Below are 23,714 nucleotides of genomic sequence, written 5' to 3'. Positions count from 1 at the left end.
ATACAGAGTGGCTGTGAGACGATAGAACGACAGCCTCGTTACCATGGGTGCTCGATAAACGTGGAGGCTTATCGTGTTTGCAGTCAGGGCAGACTGAGAGGGGTTGAGACTGACCCGGCTCTCGACCCCGGTGGCCTTGACAACACCCTGTACTGTGCGTCCTTCATTGTCTCCGGCCAAGGAACGAGACGATGCCAAGTCAACTCATCCTATTTCAAAATAACTCGGTGTGTGTGTGGGGGGTGGGGGGGGAAGCACCCAGCTCTGCACCCCAAACCTCAAGCCTCTCCCCACCCCCCTTCTGTGCACAGTGGCCCAGTTGGGATCTAGGGGAGACCCTGAGTGCTCTGGCCTGTGGGGACCTCATGGGCTCTCCAGGGAAGAAGCTGTTGGGGGGCAGAAGAAGGGGCGGAGGGGGGCTTGCTCTGTGCCTCAAGCCCCAGAAGTGGCCCAGGTGAACGGACCTGCCCGTACCGCATTCTCTCTAATAGCCGCCCAGTAAGAGCCCCCAGCGCCAGCCGGTGACTGTGGGACAGGCTGTGGGATGGGGGAAGGGGTCGGTGGGAGCAGAGGTGACTGAAGGCGCCTGGCCACTCCTGGAGCCCAGACACCTCCCCATTCACTCCCCGGCCAGGTCCTCGGGGGGGGGGGGGGGGTCAGCCCTTCGCCCAGGTGCTGTGTGGCTGCGTTCCACCTGAAGACAGGCTTTGAAAGTCAATTATTTGAAACCAGGGAAGCCAAGGCCTCACGGGCCTCTCAGAGCAAACAAGCTTTTGGCACGTTTGAAGAAAAGGAAACAGGATTGAATTTCCCTTCCCACTCACCTGGGGAAAAATTCAGACTGCTTGGTGGTGGGGGCATCTGGGAGCTTGACTCTAGCAGTCGCTTAAGGGGGCAGGGGTCCTCTGGGGTCATCGGGAGAGGCCCCTGAGACATCCTGTGGCTTCCCCCAAGCAGCTGGCTCTAGGGCTCAGACACCTGAGGGCGAGCAGTCCTTCCTTTAATCTGACTTCCTTCCCTCCTGCTGCTGGTCGGAAGATGGTGTGACCTCAGCGGCTTGCCCCTGGCCGGGTTCGAGGAGGCGCCGGGTTCGAGGAGGCGCCGGGTTCGAGGCCTGACCCTGCCACAGCTAGGTGTGCGTGCCGTCGGGCCAGCCGCTTTACCGCCGTATGCCTGTTCCCCATCTGTAAAATGGGGAGGTTAATAACATTCTGAGGTTCTTGGTCAAGTGTGAAATCCTACAGAGAGGGAAAGCGTCGGGGGGGTTTGTCCTGTGGCTGGGCTTTGCCTACATCCTTCAGAGAGCCGCAGGGGGAGGAGGGATGCTTCAGTCCGCACACAGCCCTGGCTTTGCAACAGCCCCGTAAAGGGAGACCTTGTCCCAAGAAGCCACATCCTCCCACGACGAGGCCGCACAAGGCAGACGAACCCCAGCAGATGTGTTCTGGAAGATGTGCAGTCGTCTGAGGGTAGATTTAAGGAAATACGTACCTATAGTCTCCGCGAGTCATGAGTCACGGAGTGAGGGGGGAGATCGGCAGTGGCGGGGGGGCAGGGGTGGAATTTGCTCTAAGAATATGGTAGAAGCCGGGGCGCCTGGGTGGCTCAGTCGGTTGAACGTCTGTCTCTTGATTTCGGCTCAGGTCGTGATCTCTCGGTTCGTGGGATCGAGCCCCGTGTCCGGCTCTGTGCCGACAGCTCGGAGCCTGCTTTGGATTCTCCGTCTCCCTCTCTCTCTGCCCCTCCTCTGCTCGTGCTCTGTCTCTCAAAAATGAATAAACATTAAAAAAAAGTTTTTTTAAAAAATATTCCAGTGCCCAAGCTGCACCCCAGACCATTATTCCGTGATTCCAATGAACAGCCCTGGTTGAGAACCCCTCGCCCAGAGTCAGAGCTGTGGGTGTTGCAGCCACGGGGATCCCTGAGCCACACCCTCCCAGCTTCGATGTCCTCGCCTACAAACACCAAGAACCACAGAACCCTCTCAGAGAGCAGTGAGGCGGATAGAAGGGCCACCGTGTGTGAGAAAGCACCTGGTACCTAGTAGGTGCCCATTAAATGCTTGTTAGAGTAAATAACGGTTGCCATTCTGGGAGCACCTGCTCCACGCCGGGTATGTTGCATTCATTTACATCAGCTTGCCTCCCTGTTGATTCCTGGCTTGGCAAGTCTTTCCCCAGAAGGAGGGTTGCTTCTGCCCTGGTTTTGGGCAGGCTGGTGTGTCTGGAGGCCCTGGAGGAGGACCCTGGCTGGTTCTTGTGTGGACACATCTTGGGTAACCTTCGGCAAACAGTGACTCAGCCTCAGCCAAGTCCCTTCCCAGGCCAGGCCCGTCTTCAGGTTTCTTCCTGCAGCAGGTCAGGGCCCATGAGGATATAGCAAGTAACCGTGCCAGTTTTCTTTGGGGCCCTTGGGAGGGATCAGGGGCCACAGGATAGGGGCCTCTCTTTTGCCTTCCCTTCTTCAGATACTTGATTTACCCGAGCACCCTCCCGCCTCCTAGATGCTTAGGGCTCAGAGAGGCTAAGTGTCCAGCTTGAGGTCACCCAGGATTCAGACTCCCCCCACCCAGTGCTTGGCCTCCAAAGCCCCACTGTGCCTCTGGCAGCCGAGAGTTCCCCTTCGGGAGCAAAGGAATGATGTTTCTGGATCCCCAGCCTGGCCGGACGTGACTCAGTTCCTAGCACTTGGCCTCACTCTGCCTTCTCCTTGGTTCTCCTCTCAGGTCTGGAGCCACCCCAGACTGGGGCTGGCAGTTCATGGCATTGCTTCCGGCCTGGCAGGGGAGGCCAGGAGGAATCCAGAACCTGTTTAGAGCTCCAGAGCCTGTCCTGAGTCAGTGGCCCCAGGACTTGGCAAAACGGAGTTATCGGCACCCCTAGATGGGGCAGCCTGCTGCTGGCCACCCCTCCACCCTTTGCTGACATACCCCGAGAGTGTCTGTGGGTCTCTGGGACGAGAGAGGTGGCCTCACACCTGACAGCAGTATGAGCTCTTTCACTGACCTGCTGTGTGACCTCTGGCAAGTCGCATGCCCTCTCTGGGCTCAGTTTTCTCATCTGTAGGACAATGAGTTGGGGCTGAAGTACCTTTCAGGTTGCTTCTAGTTTGAGCCTCTGGACTCTGCTGACATAGAAAGGAGGTCTCGAACACTAGAGACCAAGTCCGTCCGGAGAAGCCATCCTGAACAGGGAGGCGGGTGCCTCCGCACCCGACCTGAGATCAACCTCGCCCTCTCCCTCTCTGAGCCTCGGATTCCTGATCTGTAAATGGAACAAGAGCACATAGGACGTGCTTCCTGTGAGCTATGGTGAGCCCTGGTGATGAGGTCTGCACTCCAGAGCCCTTGTGGGGACGCTGTTGCCAGGATTCAATGAGCTCCTAAGTGCCCCAGGGCCTTGGTGCCTGGCAGATGATCCCCGTTACTGTTGCCTTGTTGTTTGCATGGGTGTGGCTGGATCTTTCTCCTACTTCCAGCTGTCATCCTGGGAACAGAGGCAGCAGAAGCCGGGAAGCGGGCAGAAGTGGCGGCAGGGTGGGTGGCTTTGGGTGGGACATGTTTGGCATCCCTCCCAGGCTCCAGCCCGTGGCTGTGGCCACTCTGGCCCCGGCCTTGTTCTCCAGCAGGCACCCTCGTCACCCTCTTGCTTCCCCTCGGGGGCTCTCAGACCCGTTTCGTGAACCCTAACTGACTTACGGCCCAGATCCACAGTCCCCGCCCCGGCATGTCCGTCCCTCTGTCCATCTGGCTGTCCGTCTCACGTCACTCACTGGTCTGGCCCCAGGGCCCGGGGAGTGGGTGCCAGGCGGCCGGCAGGGGCTGCGGGGTGTGGGGACAAGCCCCGCCTGCGTGCCACCCTCCACCTGGCTCCTTGCCCCATCAGGCACCACTTAAGGGGATGTACCCTTAAATGCGGAGGGCGAAGGCAGGGCTGGAGATGCCCTCAGAAATGGAAATGGGACCCATTTGTTTATAATTTACTCCCTGACACTTAACGGGAACCCGATGGGACCAATGAAGGCCCCTCATCACCCAGCTCCTCCCTGAAAAGTGCTGGAGCCAGTTCAGTTCTCTGAAGGCAAATGCATCCCGCAGTGGAGCGGACCCCTCTGCACCCCCCCCCCCACCGCAGGCCTCCCTCCCCCCCACCCCCGGCCCCTCTCTCAACTTTTGAAAGAGTCTTTGCTGTTCCCAAGATCAGTTGGGCCTGCCAGCCTTTCCAGGCTGTGGGGCAGGAAGGCAGGGGGCCTTGCTTTCGAGGTAGAGAGGGGCCAAGGACTGGAACAGTCTGGGCGCAAGACAGGCGGGGTGGGGGGTGGGGGGGCGGCGGTGATGCCGGAGAAATCCAGTTTTCAATTTTCCTTAAGAGAAAAATGAGTGCATGAGAGACAGAATAATTTTCCAGTGTGCAGGCTGTAAGTAAAACCTCCTTGAGACATTGCGAGTTATTAAGAGAAGGAAAGAAAAGAAATTGTGAAATCAGTTTGCCTTTAGCGGAACTGTACAATGCACTCTTATTTCCAGGGGAATCTAATTAGCGGGCAGGCAGCCGAGCCTGAGAGCGCTAGAAGCTGGAGGTTGGGCCGGGGGGCCCCCGTGGCTGCGTGGGAGGGGGCTGGGAGGGCAAACCCTGGGCTTGGGGGGGGCATGTCCCCTCCCCGCCTCACGGGAGGTTCCGCTGGCTTGGGTTCGAATCCTGCGTCTCCGCTCTGCTGTGTGCCTTCGAGTCGGTGGCCTAACGGGAGGCTCTGCTTCTGAATTTTAGAACGGGAAGAATGTGACTCCTTCACGCTGCCGTCGTCGGGGGTGGGGGGGTGGGGGCGGGAACGAGGGAGTGTATAAATAGGGCCCGACACACACTGGGCGCTCGGCGTTTGCTTGTTCCTGTCCTGCAGCCGCCACAATGGTTACCACGCCCCACGCTTCCAGCATGAACCCCTCCCTCATCCCCAGGCCCCCTTCAGCATTCCCCTGGCTCAGAATCTCCCCCTCTTTCAGCCCCGACCCTCCGAATCGAGTCACCGGGTCCCCTAGCCTCGTATCGCACATCTGGTGCAGCCTGTGAGATCATCCAGCCACCCCCCCACCCCCACCCCCACCCCCACCGCACCGCACCCCACCCGGCCTCTTGCGGGATCCAGAGGATTCTTCCAATGAGCGATACTATTTTGTCGTCGTCGCCGTTGTTCCGAAATCTGTAACAGAAGGCGGAAGTGCCGGGAATCGGAAGCACGTGTGCACACGCGCGTGCACACAACAGGACCACGGCTGACCGTAGACCTGTGTCCTTCCGCGTGCATTCGCGAAAGCGCCGGACCCCGCACCCTCCCGTGATGACCACGTCCGTATCTCAAATGCTGCGTCGTCTCCCAGCACATGCAGCCCCGGGCCGGAGGGTGCCGGTCTTTCCAGCTGTCCCGATCGGGGGGCGGGATGGCACTCGGCGAGAAGGGAGGGACGCAAGGGACGGTCGGAGAGAAGCGTTGGAGTGGGGATGTTCTCCGGTTCCCAAGGCCTCTTCACTGCCCTCACTCAGAGAAATGAAAGGCAGGGGGTCTGCACATGACCTCAGCCTCCTGATGGACCTGAATTCCAGTCCTGACGTGGCCGCATACAGCCGTGTGGCCTTGGGTGAATCATCGCCCTTCTCTGAGGCTTCTCCGTGGAACTGCTCTGATGATCAGTGCCCGGGGCTGAGTGTTGTGGGGTGATGCCACTTATGTGTGCCGAGCGCAGTACCTGGCACCGGGTGAGAGCATCATGGACGCCCTTTATCCCTGTTTTAGCCCTGTGGGGTGGACCTCTCATTCTTCAGAACCGGGGAGCCCCATCCCTCACCCCTCTTGCCCCCGCTGAGAACCAGATCGTTTGCAGATTAACCAGATCGTTGCAGGTTAACGTAACTAACCTATGGCCGGCCCCATTTTGGAAAAAAAATAACATCATTTATTCTGTCAAGATTCAGCAAACGGGGCCCGAGGCGATAATTGCCCCAGGGTGCGAGTAACAGATTTTATCTTTATTGATCAAAAGAAAATTTTTTTTTTTTTTTTATCAAAAACACATCAAGCTAGAAAAGGCGTAAGCAGCGGGATCAAATTGGATTTTAACTCCTCTAAAAACTGGCTCACCACCGTCTGACTCTGCAGCGAGATGCTTGAGGTCCAGAATGGCTGGGGGATCATTCCCACGGCAGTGGGGGCTGTTTTGCAGCCTCCGTTAAGGTGCCACATTTGCATCCGGGCCACCTCTGAGTGGACCAAACATCTGGATGTAGACCGGGGCGGGGGGGGGGGGGGATCCAGCGGGGTACCCGTGTGTTGGTTTACAGAGCGTCAATCCCCCAGACCTCTTGGAACGGTTCAGCTGGCTAGCTGGGGCTCTCAGCGTGGGGCCAGGTGTCTGATGTTGCATAAGTACATCTCTAATGAGACGGTTGTGCAGGGTGACCCTAACATACTCACCGGTAATCACGTTAGCTTGAAGAGCAAACTGTCACAGGCGTCTGTGGGAACATTGCAAGTTATTGCATATGGATCTGGGCATATAGGAGGAGGCCATGCATTCATTCCCCCTCTCACTCATTCGTTCATCCGTTCGACAAACGTGTGTTGAGCCCTCTCCGTGGGCCAGGCCCTCTCCTGGGCGCTGGGAATAAAGCAATGAACAAAACAGATTAAAAGAGAAAAAGCATCATCCTTCCGGAGCAGACATACTGCCCCTGCCAACCGTTCAAACTAGAAGGCTGGAAGGTGGGTCACAGAGGAAGCAGGGGTCAGGTGTAGTCCCTGAGGTGAGCCTTGTAAAGCTCGGTCCCCTGATGCTGTGACAACTCTTTCCCCTTGTTAATACAAGTGACGGAATCTGATTGGTAGACGTGGTGGGGGAAGGGAAAAGAGGACCTAAGTATGGAACCAGGGCGGAGAGAAGGGGTGGAAACAGGTGCATCCGGAGGCTGAGGTGGGCTGGGACAGGCTCGGCCCTGGTTAGGGCTTCAGGCACCCCGGGCTGTGGCCTGTCAAGAATCTGATAACCCAGACGCCATGGCAAGTGGCAGAAGCAGGGACCACAGAGAAGAAATTCCACCTGCCAAGTGTGCCCCCTGGGCTGGGCTCACCTTGGGCCGAGTGTCTCCTCCCCACCAACGCCATGCGTGAAGAACGTGCGGGCTTCGGGGGCCGGGGGAGAGGCAGGCTGTTTCGGTGCCTCCATTTCCATTCCGATAATAGATAGGTAAGAAGTCGCATGGTTCTCCCTTTGCCCAGAGCAGCATGGTTTGGGTTTGTTTGCTATTTTTCTCTGAATTTCTGGAGAACAGTGCTTCTCAGAGCACGGCCCCCACCAGCAGCATGAGCGCCACGGAAAAAGTCGGTGGAAATCTATCTTCCGGCTTCATCTGCTGAATCAGAAACTCCCACCGAGGGCCCAGCAGAGTCTGGGTTCCAACGAGCCCTCCAGGGGGTCCTGATGCCCCGAGCTTGGGAATGGTTGGTTTAGAAGATGCTAGGGAGGCGGCTTGATTTCCTTGAAAATGTATTTGGTGACTCTGGGCACCCATCTGGGTCGAAAGGAGGCTTTACCACTTCGCATCTGAGAAAGTCTCCACCCCTTCCGGAAGGGTTTACCCAGGAGCGCTGGCCCCTGAGATGGCCGAGAGGATTCCATGAGAGGACGTAACGCACGCTGAGCTCCTGGCACACAGGACCCCCTCGGTAAATCGTAACCCCCTTGATCCTTGTGTGCGTTACTCGACAGGGGTGAACCAGTAAGAGAAAAACATTCCGTGGGGCAGGTGCTGGTCGCCTTTGAAAATTCAGCCTCAGCAACTCTGAGATCAAGAGAATCATAGCATCTTGGCATCACGACCCAAAAGGGGGTGATTTGGTTCCGCCCCTTTGTTTACAGGTGAAGAAACAGAGGGCACGTGTCACAGCCGCCCTCCTCCCCACCCCGGCCCCCTTCTGACCACCCGGCCTGTCTCCTTCCACCTTCTGTCCCTTCCCGAGTTATCTTGCGCAGAGACTCACAGCGAAGAGTCCCAGATGAGCCCCTGGCTGCTTTTTGCAACTATCTTTGGAAGCCAGACTCTGTGCCATTATCAGCCGCAACCTGCACGTGCCCAGCACCTAGGTTGAAGTGGACCGATTAACATCTGGAGGCGGGAACCTGGGCAGGGAGAGAGGGCAGCAGGCCCAGGGGGCCCCCTGCTCTCGGTGGGTGCCTCCCATCAGCCTGCCATCAGTCCAGCACTGGGACCTGACTCTGAGCTGGTGTCCGCTCCGGGACCAAGTTTTCCAGGGTTGGGGTATCTGCCTGCCATAATACGTAACAGTAATTAAGAAATAAGCTGCCTTGCCCAGCCTCACAGCGATCATTTGGCTAAGTAACTACCATGGTCCAGTGCCTCAAAAATCACCATTAGAGTACGCTCCTTATGGCCATAAAATTTCTCGTTTTCTGCCTTTCATCAGCCTCCCCCTGCAATCTTCGCCTTGCTTTATTTATACATTCGTCCTCAAACAATGGCAATAAACTCTTTCCCAGAGTGTTGCAAATCAGAAATTTGTCCACATTTTTCCACCACCTTCCACTGTGGACCTGCTCCGCCTGGGAACAGCCCAGCCAGGCCAGCTGGAGAGGCTGGGCTGCCGAAGATTGATGGGAGCATGACAGGGTGGGGTTGCTGGGGAGAGAGGGTGGGGAGGGGCAGCCAGGAATGCGAGAATGCGCCGTGAAAGGCCTCTGGCTGCCCAGCGACCAGCCCAGCCTGAGACACAAGGGGCCCAGGACTGGCCTGGGGAGGGGAGGGGAGGGGAGGGGAGGGGAGGGGAGGGGAGGGGAGGGATAAACCTTCCCTAACCCCTTCCCCTAAGAGAAGAAGAAGGGCCTGAGGACTACTGAGAAACAGAATATAAGGGTCATGAAATCTGTCCTTCCCTGCCCCCACAAGAATCAGAGGATCTCAGGGTGTCCTGTACCCCACACTGCACCCCCAACTTAGAACCCCAGTCCCTCTGGACCTCGCCCCTACCGCCATCGACTGATCATTCTTTATCCAGCGACAGGCATTTACTGAAAGCCCTACTGTGCACCAGCAACTGTATTAAGCTCTGGGAGTAGAAAGTGGTGAATAAATCAGATAGACCCCACGTCCCCTTCTCAAGGCTGTGCTTAAAGATCCAGGAAGACCTCTGGTTTTTAGGGATAGGGCAAATGGTGCTCAGAGAGGGGTTTAGACTTGCCAGAGGCCACACAGGAAGTTGAAGGCAAAGCCAGGAACAAACTTCAGGGCTGCAATCCAGAGCCCCCAGTCTCTCCAGCCAGCCCATGGCCTCCCTGGGGAGCCGTCTCTGGGCCAGGTGACCGTTGCCTCATCTGGCCGGGGCACTGGGTGCCTGTGGCCGGGGTGGAGGGCACTTCTGCATGAACATTTTGCATCCGAACCTGGCATTTCTGGTGGAGAAGTAACTCAGGCTGATGGCTTTCCTGTTGGGCCACAGAGGGGAAGTCTGTTCTATTAGGGGAGCCTCCCAGGTGAAGCTTTTCCTTTCTAAGGAGCAAGGCTGGCCTCCCTTAGAGTGACTCGCCCCAGTGACCCCACAGTCCTGGCTTGCATTTCCAGTGACCCCGTTCTTCCTTCATATTTGTGTTCTAGGCTCAGCCCACGCCACTGCCCACCTTTAAGAGAGTGGTTCTCTCTCTAAAAGCAGGGTTCCGTCATGTCTGCTAGTTTCCATTGTGGTGAACATTCACTGCTGTCGCTTTTATCAGTGTGGGTCTGTGGGGCGCCCAGGAGGGGACTGATAAATACCTGCTGGACCCACGCTCCTCTGTGCTCCTTGACGTGCAACAGAACATTGGGTTTTATAGAATTTTCTGGGAGGCCTATTTAAAGAAAGGTGGAGGTGGGAAGAGTCGGGAGTTGGGTGGATAGAAATGACTCAGCACAGGGTCCTGAGAGAGAATCTGTGACTCTGGGGAAGCTTGAATCACAGCTTCCGATTGTGCCTGGGATGACAAGGCGCATGGTTTCTTGGCTGCAGTTCCTACCAAAGACTGTCATTAAGAACATTCTAGAAAATTAAAAAAGAACACTCTAGAATGATGGGGCGCCTGGGTGGCTCAGTCGGTTAAGCATCCGACTCTTGATTTCAGCTCAGGTCATGATCTCACAGGTTCGTGGGATTGAGCCCCACGTCAGGGTCTCTGCTATCAGCTTGGGATTCTCTGTCTCCCTCTGTCTCCCTGCCCCTCCCCCCTCTCAAAATAGATAAATACACTTAAAAAAAAAAAAAAGAACATTCTAGAATGATAGGAACCACAGGGCAGGGTAACACCCAGTTATAACAGAGAAACAGAGTTTCTACCCTCAAGATACTCCTAGCGAAGGCCCAGTCTCTCTGAGGGTGTCCCCAGTTTGATGGGGGGAGGCCCAGCTGTCACACTCAAGAAGTTCAGATAACCCTCTTACAAGCCCTTTGATATGGTGTATCTGGTAAACAGAACATGTGCATTACAAGTTAATGGTTGGTCTCTGGCAGGAGTCGATGCCAGGTGCCGGGAGGGTGGCGTGGGCAGCAGATAGCATGGGCATTCAGGGAGAGCCGACTGGGTGTAGCGGTCACGGAGAGCTTCGTGGTCTAGGGGGACTTCGGGTGCGGCTTTGCAGGATGGGGGGACTAGGAAGTGGTTTAGAGCATCAACCCCGGGCGGCAGCGAGGTACAAAGGTCTGGAAGGAGCCCACAGGGCAAGGCGTGCCCAGGTCAGGGCAAGGACCTCGGATGCCAGGCTCCGATGGGCCTCCAGGGCCAGCTGCCTGGGTTTCACTGTCGCTGTGCCATGGGCTGGTCTACCCTGTTTGAGCCTCATTTTCCTCGCCTATAAAACGGGGCTGATGACAGCCCTTACCCTGTGATTCGAGGCGCTAAAGGCACATAGTGTGTCCGAAACACATCAGCCACATGTAGGTTAATTCTCCTGCCTCCTTCGTCCCCAGTCCTGTGGCAGGAGACTTTGTGTGACCACAGAGCCCCGTCTTAGGGTCCAGCGAGCCCCAGGTTGAAGCCCTTCCTCACGGCTGAATCTGGAGGCGGGCGGGGGGTGGTTCGATGGATGAAGGGGGGCAGGGGCCGGGGGTCCTGAGCCATTTACCCTCTCTGCCTCCTTTGATGACTTTGCAACTGTCTGCAACCCCTCTGTGCCTCCCAGAGTTCCAGCAGTGAGGAGGGGTGAGGGGGTGGCGGGGAGAGAAGGCTGGTAGGGCAGGCTTGACTTCTCAGGCATATGGCCCTTTCACAGCGGCTTTGTGGGGCGCCGACGGGTGGCCTGCCTGCCTTTTCCTCGCCGCAGCCCCAGCTGCTGTTTCCTCTTCGCTGACCTTGAGCCCTCGAGCCGGGCCTCCCCGGGCCCAGCTTCCTGAGGGCCTGTCTCCTTCGCTGGCCGTTCGTGCCTGCCAGCCCTTGTATCCGAGCCCGCTGCACCCCTCTCCTCTGCGGGCACCACCGGCATCTGGGACGGCCTCCCCTGGGGAAAGAGGGTGCGGGCGGTCTGTGGGCGTGCTGGGGTTTGTGCGGAGCGCTCGCCATAGGAGAACAAGGAAGGGAACAAGGGAGGGACCGCCGTTCACGCAGTCGTTGGTTCATACACGCATTCCTTCCTTGCCTTTGTGTTTCGTGCCACGCAAACGTGCTTGCCTCTGGAGGGTACGGAGGTAGATGAAGTTCTCGTCGTTTGCAGACACCCGTGGTGACAGCCGCGATAGCGACAATAACAGCTCGCGTACATTGAGCGCTTACTGTATACCTGGCACCGTTTTAAACCCTTGTCTTGGGGCAAGTCATGTAACCTTCACACCCGACGCCTCTGTTCCTACTTTCCTCGCTTTACAGATGAGGAAACTGGCCCAGAGGAGGGGGCGTGGCCTTCCTCAGTTGATCCTTGGGACAAAGGCACCGTGTGGTATGTTTTGAGGCTCCCACGCGGGCAGCCGCACCAGCACCCTGAGGAGCAGAGGCGCACGGAGTTCTTATTCCTGGGGCTGGACGGGGAGATGGAGATTCCAAGGGGACTCGTGACATGCTCAGGGTCACACAGCAGGTCAAGGCGTGAGTCTGGAGGGCCAGGCCCACCCCCACCCCACCCCCCCCCGTCCCCGGGTCCCCGGCTCTCCGAATGAGAAGAGAGACCGGGCCTGGAGGTACAGCTGCTCAGACGGGTGCCCCTGCATCCCACCACTGTCGCATTTTAGCAATGACGAAAGTGAGGCTCCGATGTTCAACAACGCGCCCAGCACCTGTAGCTTGTTGGAGGCAGATCCCGAACGCAAGCTCAGGCCCATCCGACCTCCCAGCTTCTGTCCCGGCTGCCCGCCAGTGTCTGCCCGTGGCTGCCTGGCCACACTCTGTAAGATGGGACCCAGTTGGGGCACCTGGGTGGCTCAGCCGGTTGAGCGTCCGACTTTGGCCCAGGTCATGATCTCTCGGTTTGTGAGTGCGAGCCCCTCGTCGGGCTCTGTGCTAGCAGCTCAGAGCCTGGAGCCTGCTTCGGATTCTGTGTCTCCCTCTCTCTATCCCTCTCCCACTCATGCTCTCTCTCTGTGTCTCTCTCTCTCTCAAAAATGAATAAACATTAAAAAAAAAAAGATGGGACCCAGTTGTTAGGCTTCCTTTAAGGTTCCGACCTAGTGAGCTCTGTTCTCTGCTCAGCACCAAGCATTGCTTTTCCTGGCCTTACAGGAGGCTGGTGAGTAAACGACAGAAATAGCTCAGCAAAGAGATACAGGAAAACTGTGATTATTTTCAAGATTGTCTTCAAATTCCAGGAAGAGAGTTAAAGGGGATGGTGAGCTGAGACCCTCCTAAGTGTCTTTTTTTTTTTTTTTTTTTTTTTTTGACGCTTTATTTACTTTTGAGACAGGGAGAGGCAGAGCATGAACAGGGGAGGGTCAGAGAGAGGGAGACACAGAATCTGAAACAGGCTCCAGGCTCTGAGCTGTCAGCACAGAGCCCGACACGGGGCTCGAACTCATGGACCGCGAGATCATGACCTGAGCCGAAGTCGGCCGCTTAACCGACTGAGCCACCCAGGCGCCCCCCTCCTAAGTGTCTTAAAATGTCCTGCCTTCTCCCCTCCCCTACTCCACAGCTGCTGTCCCCTTCCAGAACTCCCCATTTGCTTCATATGACGCCAACAGGTTAAAGAGACCGAGTTGGAAGGACCCTTGTGACGTCGTTAGTTTCAACCTCCTGCCTTAACAGGGACACCTTAGTTTTGAATTCTCTGCACCCAGATAGTTGCAGCCCTCCAGAAACCCTCCCTTCTCTCTCACATGTGACTTGTGCTTGGTTCACGGTTCCATGCAGAAAGAGTTGTGGTTGCATCATGAGAAAATGTGGCTCTGAATTCTGGCAGTTTAACTACACAGTACCGTTTCAAACAGTTACTATTTCCTTTTTCCTTGATAGGCCCCTTCTTAGCAGGGATGTATGAAGAGTGCCCTCTAGTGCCTGAGAACAGTACCAGGCCGTTAGCAGAGAAGCGGTGATCAGAGAACACCCCACGGGGGCCCCACATTTTGTAATGCAAATTATATACCTGCAGTTTCAAGTTAAAAAAAAAAAAGCAGCCTGATGGGGTCGGATAGGGACGCTCCTGGAGAAAGAAAGGTTTTGTCAGGTTTAGGTGGTGAATCTAAACTCTCACTAATACAGTGAGAGTTGGGAGAGTGAAGTTGGGCCCGTTGACTCGTTGGTGAGAAATAGCGTAGGACGTGGAGCCAGACGGAAACCCCCCCACCTCTCCAGTGCCTCCCAGCCCCCCCCCCCCCCACCGAGGGGGCCTCCCAGAAAGCAGGACTGAAGCGTGGACGGTTTTGCTGAGCCCCAGCAATGAGCGCACAGAGATGGCTATGTCAGAGCCAGATGGCGGAGAGCGAGCTCGGAAGGCTTTCCAAGCTGATCAGAAAGGCCGAGGAGCAGTGAAAGCTAGCAATGGCTGAGCGCTGCTGTCCCTGACACGGTTTCCTGTGCCTTCGTATGCTCATTTATTTACTCGTTCGTTCGTTCATGCAACAGATATTTGGGTGGCCACTTTGTGCCAAGCACTGGGTATTTATCACTGAACAAAAAAAGATGAAACCGCCCAGCCTCATGGAGCTCTAATTACGGCCAGGACAATGCGGGGAAGGCCATAAAATAGAAGAGTTAGCCTATCTAATTGTGATAGGTGTGGTGGAAAAATACAAAGCAAGGAAGGGGGGAGGGCGTCCCTAACATCATCCGTATTTTACATGTGCAGAATCCACAGAATCTGGGCAAACTGCACCAGGAGCCTGTGCTCTTAAATAGCCCGCTCTACATTGGCCTGGTCACCTGCTCACTGCAGGGGGGGGGGGCATGGGGAGGGTGCTGCAAGCAGAGGGCACAGCCTATGCAAAGGCCTGTGGTTGCTGGAGCAGGAGATGGTTGCTGGAGTCCAGGGAATGAGGAAGAGGGCATACAGGGGCGGGGCAGGGTGGGTTCGGAGCCAACAGGGATTCTGATGGCCCCGGCCCTGGTGCTGGGCTGGTTGCATGGGAGGCGTTGCCGACAGAGGAAGAGGGTGTGGAGGAAGAGGGCCAGGCCTTCGATCCGGACACCTGGGTGGCAGTGCTGGATGGGCACCTAAGACAAGTTGGGGCACTCGTGGTGGACAGGAGGGGCTCACTTCCGGGGAGCTTTCACGCGGGGTCCGAGCAAGCCCTGCCCCTCGGCCCAGCCGGGTTGCCTGGCCCTTGTGTGCGGCCGGGCTCCCGCAGACGTTCCCAGCCTCACGCACCGCACGGCACGCCGGTTACAGCTGAGCGGTTCTGCGGAGGGGCCGGAGGGCTCCCACCATGGCCCTGGCTCGCCGGGCCCCCAGCTGAGCTGTAAATGACTTTTCCATTTTCCGAGACCTGCGCCCAGGCCTGTTTGGTATTCAGGGACGCCGGGCCCACACTCGCCAGCTCTCGGCTCTGCCCGAATTACTTGATTAAAACGCATATCAACTATTATGTGATTCGTTTCTCTGCCGCAGCTCGAGCCGGGCCTATGTTAAAACTGTAATAAAGGCTGAGTTTGGAGGCAGCGGGGGGGGTGGGGGGTGAAGGAGCAGGGGTGGGAGGGCGTCTCTGGGTCGGGGGAGGGGGTCGGGGGGAGCTGAGAGAAGGACCCCCGACCTCAAGGCCACTGCTGGCTTCCTCGAATCTAGATGACAGGGACCTGCAGACGGTCAGCTCCCCTCCTGCCTCCTGAGAAAGTCGGTAGGTGTAGCAGTTGTGACCATCTCATTTCCCGTCTTTTCCTCTGGCAGAAGGGACAGCAGGGAATGTTTGGGGGTGAGGGCAGAGAGCAAGCCGCGTTGGCTTTCGCGCCCAGAAATGGAATTCTCCATCGCCTGGGAGTTCTCTGTTGCAAAGCTGGCTCTCGCTAGGCTGTGAGTCCCGAGTCCTGGGTTTTCTTCGCAGCCTCCCTGCCCCTGGGCTCCACTGACCATCTGAAAATGGGGCTGATACTGCCTGCTGGGCCCTCCACGGTTATTGGGAGAGTCTGGAGTGGGGACAGTGACAGAGCTTGGAAACCGTAGGGTGTGGCACACGCGCGTAGGGTGGTGACCGCTGCCGTGTGTCGGGGGCCAAAGGAACTTTGTAATTGTACTGCCAGGCCCTGTTCGTCTAAGACGCCCTTATTGAGCACCTGCTGTGTCCCAGGCGTAGGCTCTGCTCCGTGCAGGGATCTCCCAGTCCAGTCGGACCGAGAGACCCATAGACAGGCAGGTTGGGTGTCCCCCGATGAGCTTTGAGAGCCCGAGAGTGGGCGTGCAGACCGGCCTGGACATGAATTGCGTTGTGCTGGGTAAGCAGGAGCGAGCCCAGTGGAAGGGGGTGTGGTGTTCCAGGTAGAGGAAGCTCACGGTCAAAGTCAAAGGCATGGAGGTCTGAGACAGCCCCGGCTTGGCCATTTAAGGGTGCCAAGAGCTGGCCAGGGAAACTCGTGGAGTGACAGGGTGAGCCTGAGCACGTGGGCAGGGCTGACAGTGGGGGGATTGGGGGGGGGGGCGCCTCACTGGCCTTGCTGAGGCTTCCGGAGTCATCCGCTGTGGGAGATGGCAAGCTTGGAAGGAGAGGCAGAGGCTGAAGGAGAAGCCGTGGAAGATGCTCCCCGGTGACTCTCTACCCACGTCCATCCACCTCGCCTAGGCTGGCCTCTGTCCTGAGCGGACCTCAGTCCTGCCCACCCTTAAGCTTTGGCAAACCAGATGGCTCCTGTCACCCTTCCTGTCCCTCATTCATTCTGTTCTCAGGGGGCTCTGAGGCTCTTTCAAGTCCTGTCGCTGTCTTATGTTCTGTGCCTGTCCTGGCCCCAGTTCCTAAGGAAGCAGGGTTTCCTTCAGTAGACTGGGAAATTCCCAGAATGGGGATGGTACCTCCTCCATCAGATTGGGAGCTTCCTAAGACAGAGGCTGTTTTTCCCCCAGAAGATTGGGAGGTGGGGCTGTTTCTTCCCTGCTCAGGATTGGACTCCCCACGTCCCTGAGCAGAAACCAGGAACCCAGAGAGAAGGCCCGTCGCCATATCCCTCTGTCTTGGGGCTATCCCCACACCTGTACCGGCTCTGTCCCACCCCCTTCGGGACCTTTCCATCTCACAGCTGTGTGGGGGGAGGGCAGGAGCTGCTGCTGGCCAGGAGGCTGCCCCCCCACCCCCACCCCAAATCCAGCCTGTGTCTAATGAACGTGCTTCACGTCCATTCTGCCCACGTGGCCCCCTTCCCCGTGCCCCTCTGGGTTATGCAGTGCATTTCGGGATTGAATCCCTGGGACTGGGTGTATTTGGCTCTGAGCCCCAGCTGTGCTGGGGAAGGTGCCCCAGGATGCCTACTGTGCCCCCACAGCCTCCTCTCAGTGACAGGAGGCTGGGCAGCCGGGAAAGGAGAGAGGAAGGGGTTAGATCTGACCCCAGGTCTCTGCCTTTAGGGATGAGTAATGAAGGGAGGCCTTCCCTGCCACTGGTTTCCTTGTCCTGTGGCATCACGATCAAAGGCAACCTGGCAGTGACCAATCAAAAGCACAGACGACTGCCCAATGGCCAAGAGAGCAGGATGGAGGGGAGGGGACCTGGGGCAGAGGAGCGTTGCTCAAGACCGGATGACATCCCAGCTGTGGATGGAGCCCCATGACAACGTTGCCCATCGTGCACTTTGCCGTGCCAGGCTTTTGTATGCTCTTCCCGCGGCCTGGGATGCCTGTCCCCTCACCTAACATCTAAGAGGCCATATGCGGTGTTTGGGGGAAGAAGGAGGGTGTCCCTTATGGGCGAGGCCTACCCCTATTCGGATAACAGACGTTTAAAGCAGTTGAGCAAGGACGGCGTGGGGGCAGGCAACAGGAGAGCAGGAGGCCGGTGTGCCCCTTTCCTGAGAGACTCTGGGCAGGTCACGCTGCTTCTCGGTGACTCAGTTTCCCCCATCTGCAGTGGGCTCACATGATCTCTGAGGCTCTTCCTGCTTGACTCCGGCTGAATGCCGTGAGCACAGTGTCCCCAGCCCGGGCGCAGCACTGTCGCTCCGGTGACCGCGTGGACGACGAAACATGAAGTGCTTCCAGAAATTCCCAAAATGGGATGCTAGGCGAGGGGGAGGGAGAACTGAAGGCAAAAGAGGAAAGAGAGAGAAAGCAGGAGTGGGAGGAAGGTCACCACTGACCGCCTACTTCCTCTTTCCCTCTCCCTTCCTTGGTCTCCTCTTCTCCCGGCCCTCCTCTGTGCTCCCCGTAGTCCCCCAGGGTCCACGGAGGGTGCAGCTCCAGAGCCCCGGCCAGGCCACTCCTTGCTGGCATTCCCTCTGCTGGACCAAGATGGGTAAGAGGCACAGGACTGATGGAGTCGGGAAGCCAATTCAGTCCCCAGGGTGTCTTCAGCTCTGAGGCCAAGGAGCTTGACCAAGCCCTTCCTGCAACCTCTCTAGCCTGGACCTGGGGTAGGCAGATTGCTGGCCTGATAGCCCCGTCCAGGGATGAGAAGTAAGCTGGCCGCAGACTCCTGGGCTCTCTCTGCACAGGAAGCAAAGGCTTTTCTCCATCCCCAGGCTCCTGGGTGGAAATCAGTGGGGACTCTCAGGTAGGGGCCATGGTCACAACCAAGGTCATCAGGTAAGGTCTCTTCCAGCCTGAAGGGTTACTCAGAGATCCTGAAGCAACCCAGGAAGGGCCTGTGTACACAAGTCACATAGTCCAAACGCTTCATGTTATAAATGGGGGAAACTGAAGCCCAAGGAGGGAAGGTAGCCTTCTTAGGGTCACGGTTCTGGGCGTTTAGGGGCAGAACCAGGTATGGAATCTAAGCTGCCTGACTGCCAGCCCTAAGCATGTGCATTTGCTCTGTCTCCCTCCCTCCCTTTCTCCTGGCCCTCCTCCTTTCGTTTTTGATGTATTTTCCTTGAAAACAATAGCATTGCTGCTTAAATGGTCATTATTTTATTTATTTATTTATTTATTTAGATTTTATTTATTTTTGAGAGAGACAGAGACAGAATGCGAATGGGTTAGGGGCAGAGAGAGGGAGCCACAGAATCCGAAGCAGGCTCCAGGCTCCGAGCCGTCAGCCCAGAGCCCGACGAGGGGCTCGAACTCACGAGCTGTGAGATAATGACCTGAGCCGAAGTCAGAAGCTCCACCGATGGAGCCACTCGGGTGCCCCTAAATGGTCATCATTTTAAAAATACTAACTATAAACAAGTGTAAAGAAAAAAAACAGACAAACAAACAAAAGCTCTGTCACCCTGAAGGTTAACGTTTGTTAACCTTTTGAGCACGGTGTTCCGGAATGTGTCATGCGTGCTTTTTCCGAAAGCGGGATCCGTCTTTGCGCGCCGGTTCGTGCCTCGCCTTTTTCTTAGAGTCAGGTGTATGGAGGTATCGCTAACGCGCAGCCAACTTCTCCCATTTTGGAGAATATCGTTCTAGGAATTTCAGCAAAGGTATTTCGTCACGAAACTACCCTGAGTCTTTGGTCATAGACATCCTTCTCTGTCAGTGGAACTAACCTAAAAACCCAACGGTAGGGGATTAAAAAAAAAAAAAAAATTTAGTTGTGCCAGGAAGTGTTTAACCAATCCCCTCGGGTTGAGCACGGAGGTTGCTTCCCCCCCTTCACCGTGATGGGCAGAGCTGCGGGGAACATACTTGCCCTCGTACTCAGGAGGGGTCTGGCTGTCCGCGCGGCAGGGGTCGGAAGGCGGGCACGTGGCGCTACTCCGTCTCCCTAGGCCCTCACCCTCTCCCTCCCTCTCGCCTGCCTGCAGGGAACCGGCTGGACGAGGGCTCGGACGTGGAGTCGGAACCCGACCTCCCTCTGAAGCGCAAGCAGCGTCGAAGTCGGACCACATTCACGGCCGAGCAGCTCGAAGAGCTGGAGAAGGCCTTCGAGAGGACTCACTACCCGGACATCTACACCCGCGAGGAGCTGGCGCAGAGGACCAAGCTGACGGAGGCGCGTGTCCAGGTGAGGCGGCGCCTCGGGTGTTGGCGGGCATATCGAAGAGGCGGGAACGGAGGGGGTTGGAGGTGTGGCCAGGGTCCCAGGGTTTAGGGGGCCCCCAGGGGGTTCTGCAGCAGGTGGTCCGGGGACCTTGTAGACGAGGAATGCCCCTGGCGCTTGATGCAGACTAAGCAGGCAGCAAGCGTCGGTTGACCGGCTGGGCCAGCGGTGGGCAGCCCTGGGCGGCCAGGAGCTGCAGGGAGGTCCTGCTGGAGAGCAGTCATCCCTTCCGAGATGAGCCAGAGGACAGGGCTCAGGAAGCACAAAAGTCTCCAAATCTCCGATGAGGGGAGGAAGTGATTAGGAGGAAATTTTCTGAAGGGCCCGGCTTTTTAGGACAGGTAATGAGTTTCCCATCACAGGAAGCATGTGAGCACACTGGGCAGGCTTGTTCCTGATGGGTTGGAAGCATCAGAGGAAGGATGGGCAGACCTCGGATGCCCCCATCCACACCCTCAAGGGGGTGGGTCCTCATCGGCGGGGCTGGGGGGAAGGGAGGGCGGCGAAAGCAGCACCTGCCTGGGCTCGCAGGCCCTCACCTGCCACCTGGCCCCAGCGGGGGAGGGAACGGCCTCCTCTCCCCAGGTCGGGGAGGAAGTGAGAGAGGGTCATGATGGCTAGCTCCTGGGGGAATGCGTTCCCGGCCTGTCTTCCTCATAAACGGGGGAGGCGGGTCTGTGGGAGGGGCCACCCCAGACTGCTCACTGGGCACTTCCAGCGGGGACCCCGGCTTTGCTAGGCGCCCACCTTGCCCCAGCCCTCCTCACGCGTGGAACGTCAGGCCCGGCGGAACGTCAGGCCACCTTGTCAGGCAGGTCACCTCCAGGCAGGCCGCAGGTGCAGAAGCAACAGGCCTAGAGAAGCGGCAGAGCTCGGCTGGGGCTGAGCTGGGCCGGAACTCGGGCCTGGCAGGTACCAAAGCCAAGGTCTTTCCATGCGGAAGGAAGAAGCTGCCTCAGAGCCGGGGACCTGAAAGCCGTGGCAACTGGCACTTAAACGCTCCAGGAACCGGTGTACCTCCCTCCGCCCTCCCCACCCCCACTGCTGGAGCGGGGTGTCCTTGGCTGCCTTTGAGGGAGACCCCGAGGGGAAGGGGGCAGGCGGCAGCAGCCAGCTTGTCTCATTCTCTCCCCTCCTCTCCAGGGTGATATCTGAGCCTGGCCTGGGCTCCGGGCCTCCCTCCCCCCCACTCTGATCGTCCTGCAGCTGTTCTCCTGGGCACATTCCTGGGTGCTTTCTCATTCCCACGTCTGGCGGCCGCGGCTGCTTCCCATCACCTTGAAGCCTGACCGCTCCTTGTAAAATTTCCTGGCTGTCAGGGCAGTGCTTTTATTGGCCCAGGGGACCCAGAAACAGGTGTCACTCAAGGTCCAAGGAGGGAGGGGGGCTGGGAACAGGGGGAGCAGCCAGAGGCCGGGCAGACCCACAATGTGGGGGCCCAGGCAGCCTCCTGCACATGCTGACTCCCGTAACATCCTGTGGGCTCCTCCAGGGCGGTGAGGGTGCCCAACCTTGGCCTGAGAACTTAGCGTGATCCCAGCAGAGGAGGGATCGATTATACGTTGGGTTTTTAACAAATGACCAAAGCTGACCAAAGACATCAAGACCAGGATGATAGAACATTTGGCCCGGAGAAGCGATTTGGAGGACGGGGCTGCTCTAAGAGGCCCCGGAGGGTGGGACCAGGGCCAGTCAGGGAACGTCCCCAGGCCTACATAAAGGTCTGCAGGGACTGGGAACCGCAAGCCTAGGTTTCCCTTGGTCTCTGTATCACCTTCAATAGATCTGTTTCCTTTCTTGAGACTTAGTTTCTCATCTATAAGTAAAGGAATGGAACTAAATGGTCACTGCGGCTCCTTAAAGTTCTAGGATCCTCACTTATTTTTTTTTCATTTTCTTTTGATGTTTTGTTAATTTTTGAGAGAGAGCGAGAGAGACAGGGTGCAGGCGGGAGGAGCAGAGACAGAGGGAGACACAGATTCCGAAGCAGGCTCCAGCCTCCGAGCTGTCAGCACGCAGGGCTTGAACTCACGAACCGTGAGGTCGTGACTTGAGCCGAAGTCGGACCGTTGACCGACTGAGCCACCCAGGCGCCCCTAGGAATTTTGTTTATTGACAATCAGAGATGCCTTGTGAGGTGATGAGATCCCCATTCCTGGAAGTGTGTAAGGCAAAATACAGTGTGCCATCAACCAGAAACCCTAGTTTCTGCTAGGGTTCCTGCCGTGGACGGTAGGGCAGAGACCTCTAAGCCTCCCGAGCAATGGATCTGAGGTCTCGGGTGTCGGATTCTAAAAGTCTGTGATGCTGGGATTCCGCAGTCCTGAGACGTCTCGTGTCAGTGGCCCGGGGAGATGGTGAAGGGGTCCCGAGTGGGCTCAGAGCCAGACGCTGAGGTGTGAATCCCAGCCCCAGCACTTACACCTGCAGCCTCAGTTTCCTTATCTGCAAAGTGGAGGGGACAGGAAGAGTCTACCCTGTTCTAAGGACAAATGCTTACCTGTGGTTTTTTAACCACACGCTCCGCATTAGGAGGTGCCTGGCACACAGGAGCTCCAGAAGTAGGGTACATTCTTAGTAAAACTCCACCTGCTCTTTCCAATCCTGGCCACCCTGGAAACCCCCAGTTCGTTCAGCTGGCACTCATTTATTGAGCACCTACTGTGTGCCGACGCTGTTGCGGGCCCCGGGGAGTCAGCAGACAGAAACCGCTGTCACGGAGCTGACACACACATGAACAAGGACACAGGTAAACGTGTCAGGCAGGGTTCCAGTAACTCAAATGCGTTGCCTCCCTCTGGCTCTGCTCCAGCCCTGCTTTTGAAGCCTGCAGGGTGATACTTGGCATCCCTAGTGTCCGGGGGAGACACCGTGTCTCAGCTGGCGGAAAGCCACCAGGAAGGGTGGGAGAGGGGGCATCAGGCAGGAGGACGCCGCGTGCCTGGGGACCAGTAACCTTTCTCTGGAGGAGCCTTCACTCCTGAATAGCGAGGGGCCAAGCCCGACCTTGTATCCGTCTTCCTCGGAGGTGGACAGATCCGCTGTGTCCCAAGTACCGAGATCTCTGAGCCTGTGTGTTTCCCCCAGAAGCAGAAGCCTCCCTGAGAGGAATCCCATTTGAGAAGCAGTGGAGGGACTCATCACTAATTAACAACTCGGACTGGACCTTTCCCTCACAGTAGATAATGCTTACGGGACACTTCTCATTTGCGGGGCACGATGCTCAGTGTTCCACATACACGGTCACTGTCATCCTCCCCATGACCTTAGGAGGCAGGTATGATCAGTCTCTCCATTTCCAGCTGAGAAAACCTGAGGGAAGAAATTTCCTAAAGACAGTTAATCAGCAGTGCCGGGACTTGAACCCAAGTCTGCCCGTCATGTTCTTTTCTTCTGTGCTCCGTGGAGAGAAGGACCAGATGGAATGTTCAGCCCCGTAAACAGCTGCTTCCTATGGCATCGTGTTCCCAGTGCTGGGTGTTGTGGGAAGGATCAAAAGTGGATAATAAAACTCAGCGTCTGCTTTCAAAGAACTCAGCCCTGATCAGGGGTTCTGGTGCAGGGGTGTGTCTGTGTGTGTGGGGGGGAGGGCGGAGGGGGTGATGGGGCTTACCCCTGTCCCTCCTGGAGCCTCCAGGCCCCCCTCTGTGAATGGGCAGCTTACACTGGATGCCAGCTAAGAGCTCGGCCATCAGAGAGTCCCCACCAGAATGATGGTTGTAGATGTTGTTCTAAGCGCTTGGCCTGTGTTAAGTCACTTGAGGTCCCGGGAGGCAGTGGTTCTCTGCCTTGTCTGTTGCGTGCCCGGGGCACAGGGCAGCTTGAGGGCTAGGACAGTCCCGTCCATCTCTCTATCCTTCACATCTCGCTTGGCATAGAGCACGGTCCCAGTAAAGGTTCGTGATGAGAAGGAGGGAAGTAAGGAAGGAGGGAAAGAGAAGGAAAGGATAGGGAAGGACGGAAGGGGAAGAACTTTTCCAACTCTCTTTGGTATTCTTTTTTTTTTTTTTTTTAATTTTTAACGTTTCTTTATTTTTGAGACGGAGAGAGACAGAGCATGAACGGGGGAGGGTCAGAGAGAGGGAGACACAGAATCGGAAGCAGGCTCCAGGCCCTGAGCTGTCAGCACAGAGCCCGACGCGGGGCTCGAATCCACGAAC

The 23,714-nt window shown here is 57.1% G+C and overlaps 1 protein-coding gene across 1 annotated transcript in view; it reads left to right on the top strand.

Annotated features, from left to right (window-relative positions):
- The window catches only part of LOC132673856 (paired box protein Pax-7), a 61,571-nt gene that overhangs the window by 32,554 nt on the left and 5,303 nt on the right, over positions 1-23,714 (top strand). The window contains exon 5 of the mRNA XM_078450579.1: positions 19,319-19,518. Coding sequence (XP_078306705.1) covers positions 19,319-19,518 — 200 coding nt within the window. The remainder of the gene's footprint in view (positions 1-19,318; positions 19,519-23,714) is intronic.

This window comes from Panthera onca, chromosome C1 (genome assembly GCF_046562875.1).
Source record: "Panthera onca isolate mPanOnc1 chromosome C1, mPanOnc1 haplotype 2, whole genome shotgun sequence".
NCBI lineage: Eukaryota > Metazoa > Chordata > Mammalia > Carnivora > Felidae > Panthera > Panthera onca.
Note: the sequence above shows the minus strand (reverse complement) of the source record. Positions and strands in the feature narration are given on the sequence as shown.